The 18384-nt window shown below is 38.0% G+C and overlaps 1 protein-coding gene across 1 annotated transcript in view; it reads right to left on the reverse strand.

Annotated features, from left to right (window-relative positions):
• lrp1bb (low density lipoprotein receptor-related protein 1Bb) overlaps positions 1-14283 on the reverse strand; it is a 235286-nt gene extending 221003 nt beyond the window's left edge. The window contains exon 1 of the mRNA XM_068328763.1: positions 14054-14283. Coding sequence (XP_068184864.1) covers positions 14054-14144 — 91 coding nt within the window. The 5' untranslated portion in view covers positions 14145-14283. The remainder of the gene's footprint in view (positions 1-14053) is intronic.
• Positions 14284-18384: the final 4101 nt, after the last annotated feature.

Here is an 18384-nt window from a genome sequence, read left to right on the forward strand (position 1 = left end):
TGAGTATGGTTTTGTTCAATTGGTTGAACAAATACAACACAGTAAAATATTTTGCGTATAGCTTTTTTCTATTTTTCTCTTTCATTTGAACATAATAAATTTTAGCACAAACAATGTGTCAATAGATTCTCACCTCATACTTATGTTATTCATGTCTTTCATTCATATTCTACTTTAGTTACTGATGTTATTAATGTTTTTATCATTTGAATTGTGTGACAATCATGCCATTCAACTTGACCTTGAATTGGCTGCTGTTCTGTTGCATGATTCATGAACCTATATGTCAGTAACTATTTGCACTCTGACCCTGCTGCAGCTCTGTGTGAATTGCTGTTGTTAGTTGACTGTTGTTCTGGCTCAAATATCTGTTTCACCAAGTTCAAGTAAATCTTGCCAAATGTCTAAGTGGAATCATATATAGATGCATGGTTAACCTGTGCAATCACATTCTAAATAAACATGTCATGATACTCAACTGCTATTCCACACTAACCCTACCTTCCTCTCATCTTGTGTTATGACCTAACACAAGGAAGGAAAGCACGTGAACCGAGATGGTGTTCTATTTGTGCATCAATTATTGCCACGTTTGTTCATGTCCATTAAAGGAATGTTCTTGAATGAACCTTTGCAGTTCTCAGAAGGTTGTGGGTGATTTGAAAGAATATACTGTTTTTAAGACAATTCATCTGATTTACTGTAAAGATTGTTTATCTCCAAATTTCATTAAAATATAATTAGTCTTCAACCATCAGCATTCTGTGTCACAATTTCACAAAATGTTCAAAATAATTTATTTGACAGGCTATTAATATGTATTTATGAATAGTATTAAATTTGTAAAAAATAAAAAAAAATAAAAACTTAAAGGAGATTAATAAGATTAGTTACATTGTTGGGGTTTGGAACAATGCCCATATCTTCAATAACCAACAATAGTTTAAAAACAGCCTTGAATAGTTTGTGTTTTTGTCACTATTTTATTTTTGTTTGTTTCAATGTCTAAAAGTTAGTTCCAGTTAATCATATGCTGTGAGTGTGATTAAAAAATGAATTAAATGAATTATTTTTTTTTATTATTATTATTTGTCTCAAAAAATGAATGTTTTTGACATGACAATTATTAAAAAAAAAGGTAGCAGAAAATAATAAACTCACAACACATGCAAAAGATAATTGACACAGTTTTGACAAAATTTGGTGCCTAATTGGGATATTTATTATTCTATTAAATATCACCTATTTTGACTACTGGTACTTTCTGTTTTGACAGGATGAAGTTCCATAATGATCACAACAGATGTGAAGTCTCTTCTGGGAAATATATATGACACAGTCTTTGGCTTGAACAATCACAGTGGATGGTGATTCATCAAACTTTTTCAAACAGAAAAACTTTGTACCAACTGCTGTTTGTAAATCAATAAAGGCCATTTCCAACTGTTACTTCAGAAGCAAACAAACAGGGAACAACACCCTTTACAAAAGCAACAGCACCTATGTCATGGAGAGAGTATTACGCAATATGTTGCTTTCAACAAGTGTTGTCAAACATATTGATGTTTGACAACATGTGGGAATGCATCATTAAGGCTTCAATCACCTCACACTAACAACACCGTTCTGACAGGACAGCTTTCTTCTGTCTTTCAGATATATTTACCCGAGCCGTCTATACCGCTACTGCTGTCTGTTCAGCTGTCCCCATCGACGACAAACTACTATTTATTAAAATTATGCATGTGAATATGGGAATTTTCCAGATGACACTAATTTGTTGCACAGGGAAGACAAGAGGAGCAGGAAATAACATCGAAAATTAAAGCATGGAGAAAATACTAATGAACAATAGTAAGTTCATGGTATTTAACCTCACTGGTAAACTGCTCAAACAGTCCAAACAATCACTAAATTGCTTTACATGGATGACATAGAATAAATCAAACTTTAAATTATATTTGGTCTCTGTCTCTTTACATGTCCAGCCACAGGAATTGAACTGAACTGGGCAGAACTGAACATATACTGTATCGTAGTTTTAGTGTATTTGTTGGCTTAACTACAAACAACAACAGCAAATCAGCAGAACTTGCAAGGTGGAAGAATCCACTCAGTTCTCTAATCGATTCACCAGAGGCAGTGATAAAAAACAGTGGCTTCTCAGATTATAACGATCAGAACCATAGCTGGGAATAATTTTGCTGCCATCAGTCTGCAAACCTATGTGCTGCAACTAAGTAAGTGAAATAACAAGGACCACCTCTACAGACAAGATGAACACTGTTACACAGACGTCATGTCCTGTCAGTATTGTTTAGCACATCATAGTGGATTTTCATTTATTTCTGCTCCACTTTTAAAACCCAGCACAACCAGTATGATGTTTTAAGCCATGATGTGTGTGACTGTGAATTAGTCCCTCTCAAATTGCTGATCTCTCTTATTACTTAATAACTGTGTATCAGTGACTGGCCACTTCCTATTGTATGAAGTTCTAGTTATTACCTAATTAGTTAGTACCTAGTTAGTACCTAATTATTGTTGCATAACTTGAAAATCAAATTTTGAGCTAGATATCATAATATGCATGCACATTTTCAGATATCTCTAAGCAGCTTATTATGACCTAATCAGTTAATTTTTACTGAGCAAATAGATAAATTTAACATTCTAGTGCCATGATTTACAAATGATTTTTGTTTGGTTGAAACTCAAAAGTAATGAGCATCACAGAAAATATTTACTCAAGCAAACTCTATATTTTAACCTTCAGTTGGATAATTAGCTAAAAAAAAAAGCTGACAGCCATAATAGAAAGTGAAAATCAAGTAGTACACAGAAAAGATGCTTGATTTCAAACTATATAAAACAGTTTTGAGGAACAATCGATAAATATCATTCCCAGGCCTTCAAAACATGCTTTCTTCCCCCTCTCTCCCCTCATTTCAGAGCAGTTCCAGTAACAGCTTTCCAATGGAATCAAACAGGAATAAACAAGGAATGGCAAGGTAATCATGACATATGTATTACATTACACAGCTATTAAATATACATAGAATGGGGGAAAAAATCAATCATTTGTCAAAAAAAAAGATGTGGTCACTACTCTTTAAATATTGATGCGACTAAGGACAAAAAAGCAATCATGGAGAAGTACTCTCTTAGAGAAACATATTAAATCTCTCAGAGGAGTATTTATGTCCTTTCTTGGCTGGGGCTGTTTCAGGAACAAGTGAACCTTATCAGGCATTGAGCAATGAGAGATACCTGTAACAGCTGACATGTTTGAGACCAAAGTGCTTAATCTCTTGTCTCTGCTGCGGAGCAGTGAAGCACATCGCAGAACCAAGAGGGAGTGAGTGCACGCATTTCAAACCAGCCGACACAAGAAATGGAAACTGGAGAAAATCACGCAGCGCTAGTACAAGAGCATTGCTCTAATCATATCAAAAGACTTCTACAAACAAACATGGGTGAACTGTGATTGATGGGAGCACAGTTAATAGGACTCCATATCCAACACTGTGGGAGAGGGGAGGGCGGTGGGGAGCAGAGATCAATAGCAGCTCGGAAGCATGTTAGGGAATCATACTGAATCAGATTGATGACAGCTGGGGATGATGTATTCGACAATCTAATTTTAACATGAAGAAACTCAGTAATAGTGTTGCCACAAGACTGAACCAAGTCCTCATAGGCCAGCATTATCACAGCTGCAGAGAGTGAGATGTGAGTCTGCTGCAGGTGTAAGTAGGGGAAGGGGGTGCGGTTATAGCTTTGATTTTCAAGTCATGCACTATACCAAAGTGCATTAAATTATTCAGCTTTAGTGGCCATCTCAGAAATATTTTAGGCCCAAAAAGCTGTTTTTGTGGGCAGACAGAGACTAAAATTGACTCCGCCAAGTAGATATTGAAAAAAGAAGTATGGTGGATATTCTTAGAACTGCCCTGAAATTCAGAGCAATTGAAGAAAAACGCTGCAGCGAAGTTGATGAGGCAACTCATTGCTTTGCATATAGACTTGAAAATCATGAAAAATTGCTCTATCTTCCACATAACCGGACTGAACTACAGGATGATCAGCATTCATTTGAGTAAAACCTATTTTGTGTGCACACGTTTTTTTCTGTATTTAATGCGGGCTTCATCTATAGCGCTTGATAAACTTTTGTGGTGTTTTGCATCATGTACGGTAGTGTAAACACTCCAAATCAAACACTAGCTAACATCTTCACCAAAGATCATTTCATTCTGTGTATTAATCTTTAATCAAACACCTAAAATATAGTGTAGGCCCAAAGTCAATGATTTGGGAGAATAACTAACAATAAATCACTCAACAAAATACATATGTGTAAAATTCTGCTCTATGGTTCAATTCAAACTCATTTCTTACTTTAAATTAGAAGAAAACTTGTGACTTTACAGTACTGACATTTTTTATAGTAAAAATGGAACACTTATAATTCAATATTTTCTAATCCACTCTGTTAAAAAAGAGGCATCAACATCATAAACTGGGTCTAGGTTTGTCTGCTGAATGAAGCTTGTTGCGGAAAGGATGAATCCCTCCCCTGTTCTAGTTTTCTGGGCCGTCTGCATGATGGGGTCCTGAGCCTTCAGTCTGTGCCAGGTGGCAGCTGGGAGGGAGAGTCTCCAGCCAAGCTTCAACAGGCCTCACTCTGGTCCTCTGGCCACAACCGTTGTCACTCAGGGATCAGCATAGCACTTCTGACCTGCAGATTGGCCATGGTCTCTCCATAACAGCGAGTGTGTCATTAGTGCACTATTTGGTCATTTTATATGTGTTCCAATTTTCTGTACTTCTTCTGCCTCACTGCTTTACGCACATAATATTTTTGTCTGTGCAGGCGGTTCCGGATTTTCTCGGTATCTCCTCATAAACTCGATTGGGTATTTGCATAAATTTTAACAGAAAAAAACAACCTGAGGAAATACAAAATGCAGCTTTTAAATTTTAATGTATTTATTTTTAACAAGTAAGGATGGACATTGATTTTTTTTTTTCAAGATAGCCTTTCAGTCAAAAACATGTTCTTTCCTGCATCTGGTGGTAATACAGTACTACCACCACAGGTCGGCAGTAGTGCACCTACAACCTATTTTAGAAAAAGAAGAAGAATGCACAGCCTACATATGACCTCAAAATAAGCAGCAGATGCTAGCGGTAACAACCGCTGATGTGGAATTCTATAAAATAAAAAAGAGGAACAATATCAATTCTTCTAACTATCTTATCACATGAAGATTGACTTCTGCAGTTGAACAGTATATAAGTTTGGTCAGAACACAATGTCATTTTGAAGTGTGGTATAAAGAATAAACAACAGACATCATCTTATGGATAACAGCTCAAAATCAGGTTTCTATCAGTTTTGCCGTACTTTGCTATCCAGAAAACTATTAAAAATATTAATGCAAAGCTATAGAAACTACAAACTCATTTAGATTTAAAAAATCATGATCACTCTAATAGTCATCAGTGACATGAAGGTAGTTGGTGTGAAAGAAGAGGATGCAGAAGACAGGGTTAGATGGAAGCAATTGATTCGCTGTGGCGACCCCTGAAGGGAAAAGCCGAAAGGAAAATAAGAAGTCATCAGTGCCAATGTGAGTCTTGATTAGTAATTTTGCATTCCCATCCAAAACAAGAAGAACACTATTCCCAAACCATTTGCTGTGTTGCTGTAGAAATTTTGGAAGGCAGGCCACTTCTGGGAAGGTTCTCTACTGATCCATTTGTAGGCAATATTTCTCACTATGGATCTGTGGAGTTCCAAAGCCTTAGAAAAGACACTGTAGCCTGTCCCAGACTGATGTATTTTTGATATCATCTTCTTCATCTCCTGAGGTATTTTCTTTTGATATTGTCATAGAGTGCTTCTGGTGAGACCAACTAGACAATTCTGTTTCTGAAAATAGCATACTTAAGTGATGATTTGATTTAACAGGCACAGGCTTGTTTCTTCAAGTTACATCCAATAATTGCATTTGGGAGATTATAAAATATAGTTTCTCAGGGGTAAAATGCCTTTTCACTGATGTCGGTATTGGAAAACATTTTTTTTTATATGACTAATTATCAATTACAAGCTGCATTTTGTATTTAAGCAGCATTTGCAATATTTCAAATTTTGTTGGTTCAACAAGGTTTTTGTATGGCACATTAAACAACAAATATGAAAATCATCATCATCATAAAGTCAAGTAAAAAAGGAAGGCATTATGAGGAGATCATGACTGAACATAATGTGCTGAGAAATAAATCAGTTATACACACAGAGCTTTCAGTTATGTTTCCAAATGACTGCATGAAACTACATTCGCATAAAAATCAGTTTTAAAATATGAAGCTACTCGCCTAATTCCATTAGGCAGGTCTTTCCAAAGTGCAGGTGTCCCACTAGAAAAAATATAATCTCCCTAGTCTTGAGCCTGAACTGACAAACTACCCATCCAGCCTTGCCTGAGGATCTGAAGTAGTGTTAAGGTTCATAAAGAGTTAAAACCTCAGTGAAACAGCTACCAAACAAATCTTCTGTGCTTGAACACAAAATGCAAAAAATTTCAAAATCAACTGAAAATCCAGTTGTAAATCCACTGGAATCCAGTTAGCTAGCTGCAGCCTTTTAAACAAACAGGAGATGTGAGATTAATATCTGACTGATACTGGTATGGAGAGAGTTATAATATTTAAAATTAAATTAAATTAAAAACGTGAGCCTCAGCTTCAGGCCCAGATAAACTCCTGGATTAACGAAGGATCTCCATTTTGCAAATGTGTTTTTTGAATATGTATTAAAAAAATACACATTTTTTTAAGCTTCATAGACTGAAAAGTAAAACCTCTAAGTTTTAGAAACTGTATATCTTAAATATATAGTATGTAACAGATCAACCTTTAGCAATTCAAAACACTTGTTTGCTGTGTCATTTTGTCACCGAAAAAAACTCTGGGCCTAAAATGAGATTAAGCAAAACACATACAGTACATCTCCATCAAGGCTAAGAAACCCTACCCCTACACATGTTTTTAAAACCACAACATTAAACATACAGATCTGGATGTATTAAAACCCTGTGATCTCAGCTACACACAAAGTGGTAGTTTAGCTCAAGAACTAGATACCGACTACAAGGAGTATTAACTGGATCTGGACAACACTACACACATTCCCTCAGGTAAAAATTTAAAAAGAACAAAAAAAGAAAAGTCTTAATGCTAGACAAAACACTGATATATATGTCCACACTAAAATTACTTCAATCTTATCACACCTGTCTGGCAACTTATATGGAAACTAATTATATTGTTTACTAAAAAATAAAACTAACAGACAGAAGTAAAAATATGACTTGCTTGACGAAGATAACAACAACAACAAACCCTCCACCAAAACCATTTAAATCTTCCAACAGCATACAACCCATCAACTAATCAGTCAAAGGAGGTCTGTCCTTTACACAAGGATAGACAACCATCAGCAATGATAAGAAGCAGACTTGCCAGTAAAATGTGTGCTTTGAGTTCTATACGCAACCTATTCCCATGGTAACGCAACTTCTGCAGCAGAGTTCCCTGCTAGCCTACAGTCATATGTAAGGAAATGTTTGAGGTGTGTACCACAGTGCATGCATTAGCCGACCGGTCAAGAGTTAAATAAACAAAATAAAAGCTTGCTCTCAATCAGACTAGACAGAGCGAGGAACTTGGTGACAGTAACAGTACAGTTTACAGTAACCCATGGTGCACTGACTGTCAGCATGCTGAGCATACAACATTATACAGGGGCATCTCCTCGGGGTGCTTCCTCCTTCCAACTAGCAGGTCACCCTTTCAAACTGTCACAGACTTTTAGCCCAAGACAGAGACACTTCCCCTGCCCCCCTGGGAGGTTTTCAGAGAGGGGATTGCCCTGGTCAGACCTCACTTTACACAACCCAGCTGCATACTGACTTCAACCTTCACCATCCAGGCAGCCCATGGTGACACTCACTACACCAGTGTGAAGATTTACGGATAAGTCCACCAAACAATTTGGTTGGTGGAATTAGCATTTTGGCAGATGGTCTCATTTGGGAATGTAAATGGATTTTCCCTTTCACCAGACACATTCCATCATCCTTACATTTCATTTTATGATGCCTTCTATTTTATCCATCACCCACTAATGGCTCTGTACTCAACTCGGCTAGTGAGAGGAGCAGTTTATCCCGCCACTACCCTTACAAGCATCATTTTCATTAACATATTTGGCAATAAAACAGTTATGATTTTGTTTATTAATAATTTATCTGCACTTGTTTATCAAGCAGCTATTTCAGTTTACGACTATGCCCAGCTCTTGGATTCTATTCCTGTCACACTCTCTAAAGAGATACTCCTCATTTTACCATTTATGTTTAGATGAGGATCAGTTTCTAAAAAGCATAATCTAATATGAAACCTCATGCCAATCACTCAATTAAATGTACCCACAACATCAACATAAATAGATCATGTGGGTCAAAACTGTAGCTCTATCACTGTTAATCAATTCCACAAGTCAATTTAGAGCTGATGGCTTTCACAGCCTGAGCTGATGACTGATTCAATTGTAACCCATTAAGACTGTGAGACGGGATATTAGAGGTGACACAATCATATCATTCAATAACTTTGCTCTACAGGAGTCAGCCTGGCCCCACCATCCCATTGAACACTATAATGAGAAAGATGGGGGCAGGTTCACTGCTGCTTCCTGCAGCCTGAGGCCACACTTCACCTCCGCCCTGAGATAGATGTAAGACCTTAACAACAGCAACACTTAGCTGACATCATCAGATAGACGTGTCAGCTGTTTTAATGTCTCGTCATAGCTTATGAAAGACTGAACGCAATCCTGCAAAAAGTGTTATTGAAGCACTTAAGTCACTTAAATCTCAAGAAACCCATAATGACATGTACAGTGTTTGTAGAGCGGTGTGGTGAATAGCACTGTTGCCTCAAAGAAAGAGGGTTTTGGGTTCCGCGTGGATTACCTCTGGCTGCTCCAGCTTCCTCTAACAGTGATTCCAAATAGGTTAGCTGTTGGCTTTGACTCTGTACTGTGAACGCAATTGTGCTTGTCTCTCTATGGATCTGTCTTTGCATGTACGGACACCTGGTCAAGGGTGTACCCACTTCTGATCCACCATCATGGACAAGAGTTTATATAAAATGAATGTATTATGGCAAGTTGATAAAAATAAAATAAAAAAACACAGATTTTTGACTGCTTGATCTACTCACGTATAAACTACAGCTGACCTTCTCAACATGTTACTTGCTGACAGACTGTTCTGACGACTCGTCTGGTTTTTCTGCCAAGACAAACTTACTAAGCAATAGTCAATAAAAGCACCTGAAGTACAGACTATGAGACATGAATGCCAATAACAACACCAGCCAGCGCCCAGACTTTTACTTTCCCTCTGCTAATGTCTACTTTCACAAAAAGAAAGTCTGCTGACTAGTACTTGAGCATATAACCCTCTTCTTCAGTGTATCTTTGGCTTTCACTGTTTTACCTGTAAACTATAAGCAGTTTCTGCAGTCACTGGGTGAAGACAGAGTAGTCTGCAACTTTCTGTCCCAAGGATCAGTTATTGCTGAAGCGAACACTTTTTGCTGCTATGTCAGAACAGGATGTGGACAGAAAATCAAGCTACAAAGGAGGTCTCACAGCTTGCAGGCTCATTTAGTTCTTTCAGAAAAAAGATGTAAAGCAGCTATGAAAACAGAATTCAGTCCAACCTTTGAAGGTCAACCGTTAGTCACTACCCAGTAGTTCCCCATAAAAACAACATCCCGATCCTCACATTGCACTAACTGAATGTCACAGAAAGGCCCCCTAGACTATCAAAAACAGAATGAATTTTTGGTTTAGTGTTTCAGAATTTACATAATCTCCATTTGGTTGCAATTTATCATGTCCAAATGCAATTTAGTGACCAATTTCCTGCTAGTGAGCTATCTATTAAATGAATAAGGATACAGCAGTGACAAAAGGGAGCATTTATTTTACTCTGCAGCAGACAGGAAGTAGAGTTATGGATAGTTATTGTGGACATTATTAATGCCACAATCTCTGTTGTTGAAACTTGCCAACAGTCTACTTTGATTAACAGGGAGACAACAGAATTAAGACAATTCAACTCTGCAACTCGGAAGATGATGCTACAATCTGTGACAAAACAGCATTAATAAGACTCCTCGAGGAAATTTATGTACTCAAGTACTTACTATCACATCACCATTATTAGAAGTACTGGTATTTGTCCTTAGTAGGTGTGAATATTATTTCCATGTTGTACAAATCACAACACTACACATACTAAAGAAACAAAAACATTGATGTGAAACGTTGCTGTAACACTATATATTTTATTTAAAAAAAGAAAAACTAAGACACAGAAATTAGTTATACAATCAGGTCTACTTTCTTCCAGAAACATATTAATTTACAAGAATAATCAAAATTGTATATGGGATACCAAAAGGTATTGAATGCCGCAGCTTAAAGTTTAATGTGAGCCTTTTTTTTTTTTACTTAAAATGTGACACTAATAATTGTACTTCCATGATGTTAGCGGATTTGTATCATTAAAAAAGAATGGCGAAAGGCATATAAATAAGCACATTTACCTGTAGTTCCTTGTATGGATTAAATAAAAAATCCAATGTCCATTATAAAACAGAGAAAATTCTCTCAAAATAATTTGCAGTATATTAATTATTATATGATGTTTTTGTCTGTTTCTCTCGTGTCATGATAAGCAACTTTCCTTTTTTTGTTGAGTGATCTATAAGGAAAATAACTCTCAAACTACTGCAACTTCATTAACATCATATAGTAAAATCAGAATGTTCCACATCTGAGTGGTTTGGAGTAAGGGAAAGTTCTGTCAACAAAATGCATAAATTACTACTTCATCATTTTGCTTTCCTGGTGACCTTTCCAACACAGCAATACATGTTGGTAGTGAAGTACACTTAAATGATACTATGTCACTTTCGTGCGCATGTGTGTCTGTGTACGCTGCTTTATATATATATATATATATATATATATATATATATATATATATATATATATATATATATATATATATATATATATATATATATATATTATTTTTTTTTTTTTTTTTAATTTATTTTTTTTTTGCAGCATGCTGTTGTCTGAACTTCTAAGCCTGTCATTTTGTCACATCAGCAATGAGTTGCCATCCCAGCTCGGACAGGTCAGCCTGCTCAATGTCAGATGGACACAAGTGATAAGGATGGGTACACAGTGAAGGTATTTCACAGCGATAACAAGAGCTCTGGAAATGCTTCTAATTCATGTGGAAGGCAGGCACAGGTTTGCAGGTTTGATAACTTGTCGTTGAACATAATATGGCTTCTACCACAAAGTAAATTAATTTCTAGATAATTTGCTAACAACAAGGTTTTGTGAGGGAGTAAGAAAAGCCATTTACCATCCATTTCAACACAGCTACGAGAACATTTATTTATACTGCTTTCTGATAGAAGGATGGCATTAATTTTGCTGGGTAAGATGTAGGTACCACCTATACTTACATATCATTGTGTGTCTCTGAATACATCTCAGCTTCACCGTTCGGATTTCTGTTGTCCTGGCACACATGACATTACAAGGACAACCTGTTGGCGTATTATTCTTCACTTTCATTTCTGCAGTGCAAACATCTCAGTGATGCAGCACACAAACTTTAAGGATCCTTCTTTCACTATTTCAAGTAGTCATACAATTTTCTTCACAACCTCTAAGACCAGTGGAGTACTCGTACAGTTCAAGAGCCACATTAACAATTTTTTTTTTCATTCATTTTACACAGAGAGGGGAAAGAGTATTTTGGATTGCCAGGAAAACAAGAAAAAATTCAATTTTTTTTTTTTTTTTTTAAAGTGTGGTTTTCCATGTTGCTTTGGAGGCATTTGGTGAGATGCAGGGACAGTCTTAAAATACACCATGTCTTGACATTCATTGCTATGATGCAGTGACGGTTAGGGTTAGGTTAGGTTAGGTTAGGTTAGGTTAGGTTAGGTTAGGTTAGGTTAGGTTAGGTTAGGTTCATGATGGCAGACGAGGTACGGCCTCACCTGCCATCATGAAAGAAAAAAATGAAAGATGGAAGAAATAACTTAAATGGTTATATTTTTCCAGTGATGTGTATTATAGTTATTTTATGTTTAATGTCACCAATTTTACATTATTTTTACTCAAAATCGCTGAAATACTAACTTAACCGCTGAAATACTGAGCAGAGACCTGCGGTGAGGCACCAGCCAGCCGAGCCTCACCATGGATCGCACAATGACTCGGCTAGCTGTGCTGGCATGTTATACAGTAAGACTCTAATGCGATCTCTCCATATGTTGCTATTAAAATGTTCAAACACGTTTGCTATATGAAGTAAATTTCCATAATTTAGCTAATATATATAATGTACAGTCCTGAAACGGCAGGGAAAAGCCACAAAGTAAGGCATGTAGTTCTCCTGTCTCATAGTAGGGGGCGCTGATGATCCCAAGCATTCGGCCGAGGATTCTTCTTCCTCGGCTGCAGAAGAAGTGACAGCAAACTACAACCTTTAGTCAGTGAATCAAGCGCAGCCATTCATTTGGTTTTTTTCCGCTCGCCTTGCCTTACAATAAAAATGGAATATTTACACATCTCAACACAAAATTTTTCTTTGCTTTTGTTCAGAAGGAGCGGTGCATAGATATATAAATACATATATATAAATTTTTAAAAAATGAGCTTATTTGTGTGTTACAGTTTGTATGTGTAAATAACTCTACTCTGAGACTTTAAACATAACCCACTCACTGTTTCTTATTAAATGGTGAATAAGCTACACTGTAGGTTCAAATGTTTGTAAATCAGATTATGATGAAATCAGTGTCTCACCAGCCCTGAACCTCACCGCACGTCGCTGCTATGATGGAGCATGAGGATGAAAGGACTGTGACCTCAAGGGCAGCAATTAGCCGAACAGGTAAGTTTCACTGCAGCAGTTAATATATGCCTCTAAGTCATTTATTGAAACGGGATACATGCCTAGCAGCCCTAACTCTACTCAATGGGAGCCCAGAATAAAGAAAATGAAGGACAATACCCATAAGAAAAATTACTGAAGCAAACATTCAAATTCATATTGTAATTAAACATCCTTCCGTTCCTTCCTCCTCTGAGGATAAAACTTGCATTTCTGACACATTAAATTCCAGCTCAAGGAAATCTGAGAATACCCTTCAGCCAGAGTAGCTGGTGGGAATACAGATATTTACATCTATTCTGAAAATCTAACAAGTCTAATTGATGGGAGTTATTTGGGTTTGCTTTACCCAAAAATGCGCTTTAAACGTGCCAAGTGATTCCGAAAGAAGGACTGATTGTGATGTGGAACAGCATGGACACATCGTCTACGCGCTGTAATTTCCTGTCAGAGTCAAACTGTCAGATTCATACATGGAACAATGAATACGCCGCTCAGGAATCAGAGTCAGAAAACAGAACATATGGAGTTACACGTAATTGCGCCTTGTGCCTCCATCCGATGCGGGCGATCCAGACATCCAGAGGCTGCAGCTCGGGGACAAAATGCACTTTGGCACCGGGTTATTTTCACCTGCTGCACCGTATAGTGGGGCTGCTACGCACCTGCAAAAGATCTGCTGAATCCGCAGGGGAAGTTCAATGTGTGGTGTCATTTTCTGTAGTTTATCAACTGGGACAGTACAATGCAACATTTTCACACCCTAAATGATAACAACTGAAAGGATGTAGACTTGCAGTTGGACGTCGGTCACTGGATGGAACGCAATTTTGGGACGATCAACTCTTATTCATTCATTCAGGCTCCCGAGGGTTTTAGATCCAACAACTACATCATATGATGAGCCCCCGCAACTGCTCAAAAACGGGTTGTGGTGTCAAGTTAAATCGGATTGCGCATCCCAGACGGTTCTCCCTTACCTTTATCCTCGTCCGACACTGTTGTGGGCTCGGCGCACGGAAATAATCCCGAGAATAGTGCGAGAAAGACGAGTAGGAAAAACTCGGACATGTTTTCGGAGAGCGGGCTATGAGGAGCCACTGCGCTTCTCCCGGTCCTGCTCCTGGTCCGGCTCCACTCTCCCCCTCCACAACCACCCGCTTGTCGTGCGCCGTTATTCGGTGAACCAGTGCGCAGAGCTGTGCAGCGCTCCCACCGCTACACGATACATGCACACCGCCGCTCTGTAGTCTACAACGGACAGACACACCAGAGACCGCAGGAGAGATGAGAGTCAGAAGGATGGAGGGAAGGCGGGGTGGGAGTGAGGCATGATAAAGAATGAATACGTTTCCAGGTTTTTCTCAATGATTAAATGTCGTCGGGGTGGCGCAACTCGCTGAAATTCATCATTCTGGTTGGCTGTAGAGTCAGCGGAGTGGGTGTCAGTGAAGGTCCTCCAAAAGAAGAAAAAGTCAGCGGATGTGGGATGAAAGCATGAGTAATTTCAGCCCTCACCATATTCTCCAAGACAGAATTTAATCGTGCGTTTCTTCTCCAAAAAAATCGTGCGTCTGAAGATTTTAGCGCGGCTTTAAAACGGTGAAGTCCACGAGCTGTCACGCCAAAGCTGTCATCCAGTGGACCACACAGAGAACACTTCAGTCAAGTATCCTTCAAAGCACAACCACTTTATTGATCTATGTGAGGTGCTGTGGTCTTTTCTGTGCCCCTGCTCTTAAACAGTGCTTGGCTCATTGCACCTACAGTTCATGAAGCGACTATAGGCCACTTAATGACGTTTTGGTACCAGGAAAAAAAGCAAAAGTGCCGCCACACTTTAATTAAACTGACCCCTTTGATGGTGTAAGTAACAAGCTGGGCATTTATTGGCTTGGGGTGTAATTTTTTTTTGACAGTATGAATTCATTAACAAAAGGACAGAGAAAGTTCAACATAAAAGTCACTTGTGAAACAGATGCTGGCATACAATCCCTCTTCTAAACCCTTGTAGTTTACTATGTGTTTCTCTTCTTTTGAGACATAATGAAAAATTACAAATAAAAATATGCTGAAATTGTATACTGAGCAATGACAGTCCTCTGACAATACTCCAGCTGGTTAAGTGTTCCAAAAGTACATTTTAACCTGTTCTTAGGTTCAAGCGGTTCAACACATTTTAAGAGGGAAGGAGAAGAAAATTATTTCATATTTTTATTCATGTACAGAACATAAAATTAAATTAAAATCACAGACCCAGCCTTGATTTTGAGGTTAATAAGCTGCTCTGTGTACTCTTCCCTGTATTTGTTTCAGAGTTAAGCCTGTAATGAAGGCTGTCAGTACAAAACAGTGCTTTTTTGAAATTCTGAGGTTGTAGACAGTATTCTTTGCATTTATAGAAAAGTCCATTTCTGCCACATCATCCTGTAAATTTGTTCTCTGCTATTACAAAATAATACTTATAGTGGTTTTTATTTACAGGGAAATGAAACTACAGTGCAGTTCTTGTAAGAAAATATAAAACTTATTCTTGTAGTGTTAAAATAGTGTTATTTCTTTACCTCATTTCTTTGACACTAACAGCACAGTTTTTGACCACTCGTGTCAGTCCCTATAGTCTTCATTATACCTGAATGTGCATTTGTTTCATTTCCATGCCATCTCTTGGTAGTATCTCATTTTACCTGAGCTATTCATGTTTTATTGTCTTTTATGAAATTTTACAACCGTGAAATAAAACTCGCTTGCACTATCAAAATGTTATTCAACAAAATTGTTCAGGGTTAACATGGTCGTATATCCTGGATTGTTCTTCATGACTGCAGCCAAGTGGGAGGTGGCACCAGCATTTGATGGTGTAGAAGCCACTAAAGGGTGGAGCGGCCATTGAAGGATTAAACGTGAGGGAACATCTAAAGAAAGATGAGTTTGCAATGTAGACTACCGACAGAACATGCAAGTTTGAGTCCTGTAAGAATGTTTTATATTCATTAATTTATCACATGTTGTGTTGCACATTGTTTAAATGCAACCAATGCGAAGTCACGTTGCTGTAAATCTTTTTCATTCACATAAACTATTTAACTGCAACTGCTAAATGCACATGATACACCAAGACATGTTCATTATCCACTAATGAAGGGAGCATACTTAAATACAAGCAGCCGTGTCCTGTCACATCGTTATAAATTCATTAAGCCAAACATTGTTTAATGTGACAAAGAACAAAATATCAGATGAGGGGGCAACATGGAAAACTTTCATGCGGAGCAATCTGTCGTGTTTTATTATTGAGTTGTCACAAAGCATAAAGAAGTCCAAGTTTCAAGGACACATTGAATTAGGTCTGTACTGTTTGCCCACTGCCAGAGCTGAACTGTTTTCTGCTTCCGAAAAAGAAAAAATTAATAGTTTCATGAGGCTATTTATTTATTTATTTTTGCCTTAGATTTTGTGAGCAGGCTGCTTTTTTTCCCCATCCAGATAGCAGCTCTATTCTGATTTAACCTCTTCGGAACTTTTCGGGACTGTTGAAACGTGCAGCACTTGTGTTGGGAATTGATTCAGCCACTACAGCTGCGTGACACTTGTCTATCTTTTCTTTTTACCTTTGCTTTTCAATTATGAAAGTCATCTACACATCCAAGCATCTTAAATTGAACACTTTTCAGTACTTTTGAGTGTTGCTATGCACAACAGAGGGCATGTGCCTGTCAGTAAGGGTAATGCTCATCGTGGTTCAGTAGACTTCAGTGCAGATGTGTCACAAGGAATCAAGAGTTAGCTGTAGTCTTGCGAGTGATAGGCACAGTCTAGGGCAGGCTAATAGCCACTCGTACATTTTATGTCACTCACCTGGGGTAAAGGTCCAGACATACAAGACTAGATTGGCCTGCTCGCCTGTCAGGAGCACACAAACACCGCAGCACGCTGTACACCACACATGACCTCAGGATATTACATCTACGAGGTGACGCTTTGCAGGTTTTCAGTCACTGACTGATGTGCATGATGTCACCATGGCTTCCCATGCCAGCTCTCCGCACTACATTTGGCTGCACTTGGCTACTCTTACTTCAAATGGCGATGATGTCGTCCAAAATTAGCCGCAGCTATTGACCCTGCTTGACCCTGTCATAGACGTGGACTCATTATCAAGCTAATAACTTTGCCACTGAGGTTTTAGCTTCAGTTTATCAGCTCTGCATTTTTCTCAAGCTTTCTTCTACGAGATTCCCCACAGGATTCAAAAGCAATTTTCGAAAATGAGCGGACAAGCAAAGATCGACCAGCAAATCTGTTCTGACGTGTGTTTTATTTCATCTGAAAGTAAGAAAAGGACTGAATGGAGGTTGATTTCCTCACAATGTGGAGGGCAATGACAGGCCTCTGCTATGGCAATAAAGTGATAAAGATCTGCTGGTAGTCCCTACGGCCTCAGTGCTTGTTAATCAAGCAGTGGGATGACAAGTCATTTGCTGCATGAATCATTGCTCTCCCCTCGTGCTGAAAATGACTTGCATATTTTGGAGAAGGCAAATGGAAATCGCACCTTTTTTGCACTCTATGGGTCTACTGCGGGAATAGATCTGTTTCCTGTGTGCGATATTCTGCCATCACTTTGATTTAAAAGATTTCGCTCACATCAGCTGGCCATAACTAAAATAATGGTTCCAAATATGGCTGTTTTCTGGCAGATATTGCTTGTTTGTCTTTCAGAGAAGTCGTCAACAGCCAGTATCAATGTAAACAAACATACAAAATGTTACTGTCTTCTGACTTGATTGTGCCTGAATGCAATTTCATGCACATCTCAGAGGAGATGAACATCATACATTTAATTCTCACAAACAGAGTAGCTGTGATGCCATTTCCTGTGTTTGTACTAAGCTGTTTGAGAAGCAATTTCAACAAAGCAATTTCAAAGTTAATTGCGTTTGTGCGAAAACTAGGAAAGCTTCTACAATTTCTTTTTTTATTTGTGAGTGAAGTAGTCATCCCAGTCCTGGGAGGGGAGAACAGAATGACACTCTGATTATTTGGATTTTTTTTTTTTTACTTTTATAGATACTAATTGTTTAAATTCATTTTTTAAATGAAAATGAAAAATTTCCCTTCTGTAAGGGTGAGCAGGCAAGTGTTTGAAATCGTTTCAAAGACACAATCGTCTCTGTGGTGGGTAATGCACTGACTTACTACTGCCATCTAGGGATATGTAGGAGTTCTGGTTAAGTGCTGCTCCATCTGTGTATCACAACCTCTAAACACTACCTTGATTACATTAGGCAATAAAACCACATCCCAAAAA

The sequence above is a fragment of the Antennarius striatus genome, chromosome 12, assembly GCF_040054535.1.
Source record: "Antennarius striatus isolate MH-2024 chromosome 12, ASM4005453v1, whole genome shotgun sequence".
Lineage (NCBI taxonomy): Eukaryota > Metazoa > Chordata > Actinopteri > Lophiiformes > Antennariidae > Antennarius > Antennarius striatus.